At 37.9% G+C, this 1101-nt stretch overlaps 1 protein-coding gene across 1 annotated transcript; it reads right to left on the reverse strand.

Annotated features, from left to right (window-relative positions):
* Window positions 1–898, reverse strand: LOC111396452 (protein LIGHT-DEPENDENT SHORT HYPOCOTYLS 10-like). The gene has a single exon (XM_023022886.1). The coding sequence runs from the start codon at window positions 723–725 to the stop codon at window positions 162–164; it is 564 nt and encodes a 187-aa protein (XP_022878654.1). The 5' UTR covers window positions 726–898; the 3' UTR covers window positions 1–161.
* Between the last annotated feature and the right edge of the window lie 203 nt (window positions 899–1101).

The following is a 1101-nucleotide window of genomic DNA, read 5'->3' on the forward strand; positions in this document are numbered from 1 at the left end:
AAGAGTAAATATATCAAACATTTTGATCCACATATATATATATATCTCTTCATGAAAAGTAAATATTACTACATTTATGAGGTAGAAATTCAAGATAAAAGCAGCAAAATATGGAAATTTAATCAATCACCATTCTTCAAAAAGCAATATAGAAGGGAGTATTACATCTGAATGCTGGAGGATGTGCCTTCATTAATGGTGCCCTTCATTTGATTCCTCTTCTTCTTCTTCTTCTTTTTGTACGGGATTCCCCGCGCCTTCGCCTGGGAGTCCCTTACTTCGCGTAGATAAACGCGTATAGTGCCACTAGCGAAAGGATTAGTCTCTGGTAGGCCTCCGTTCTCTTCGTAAGCAGCCCGGAGACGTCCGATAAGGGCATCGAGGCTACCCCATGCTTGCCTAAGGGGACAAGTACAAGGCCCTGCGGGCTCAACCTGTCCAAAAAAGACACAACCTTGTACATGTACCTTAGTTTTCCCGAATTGGTCGAGGTATCGAAGGAAATCTAGTACATGATTATAACTACACTGGGGTAAAGCCACAGGAGGCCTCTGATTCCTTAAATACTGTCCAAAAGTGTTCCAGTCACGACGTTTTTGGGATTCATATCGACTCAATTGAGCTGGTTGTTGTTGCTGCTGCTGCTGCTGATGTGGATGATGGTTATCAGCAGATGCAGAAACTGATCTTGATGAAGATCCTTCTCCCTGATCATTCGACGACATCGTCCCTTGGATTTTTGTTTTCCCTCTGGTGAATTCTTCTTGATGGAGAAGATATAATTGAAAATGAGCAAAATTTAAGTGGAAATCAAATCATGAGAATGGGGTATTGAGTAGACATGATATGGACCAAGGAAAGTGCTTTAGCTCCTTCCTTTTCTTCCTTGATAACACTATTTTCTTCCTTTAAATGATACTATCAGTATATTAAGTATGCCTTTTAATTTATATATTTCATAATATTTTTTAATTGTGCTAGCATCATTGATGAAAGCAATCATTTTCAAGCATAGTAAAGAAATTTTACTTAAATGTTTTAATCCCTATTGACTAGGTAACTTATAATTCTATAATTAACCCTAGTTAATTAGACTAAATA

The sequence above is a fragment of the Olea europaea genome, chromosome 6 (assembly GCF_002742605.1).
Source record: "Olea europaea var. sylvestris chromosome 6, O_europaea_v1, whole genome shotgun sequence".
NCBI classification, from domain to species: domain Eukaryota; kingdom Viridiplantae; phylum Streptophyta; class Magnoliopsida; order Lamiales; family Oleaceae; genus Olea; species Olea europaea.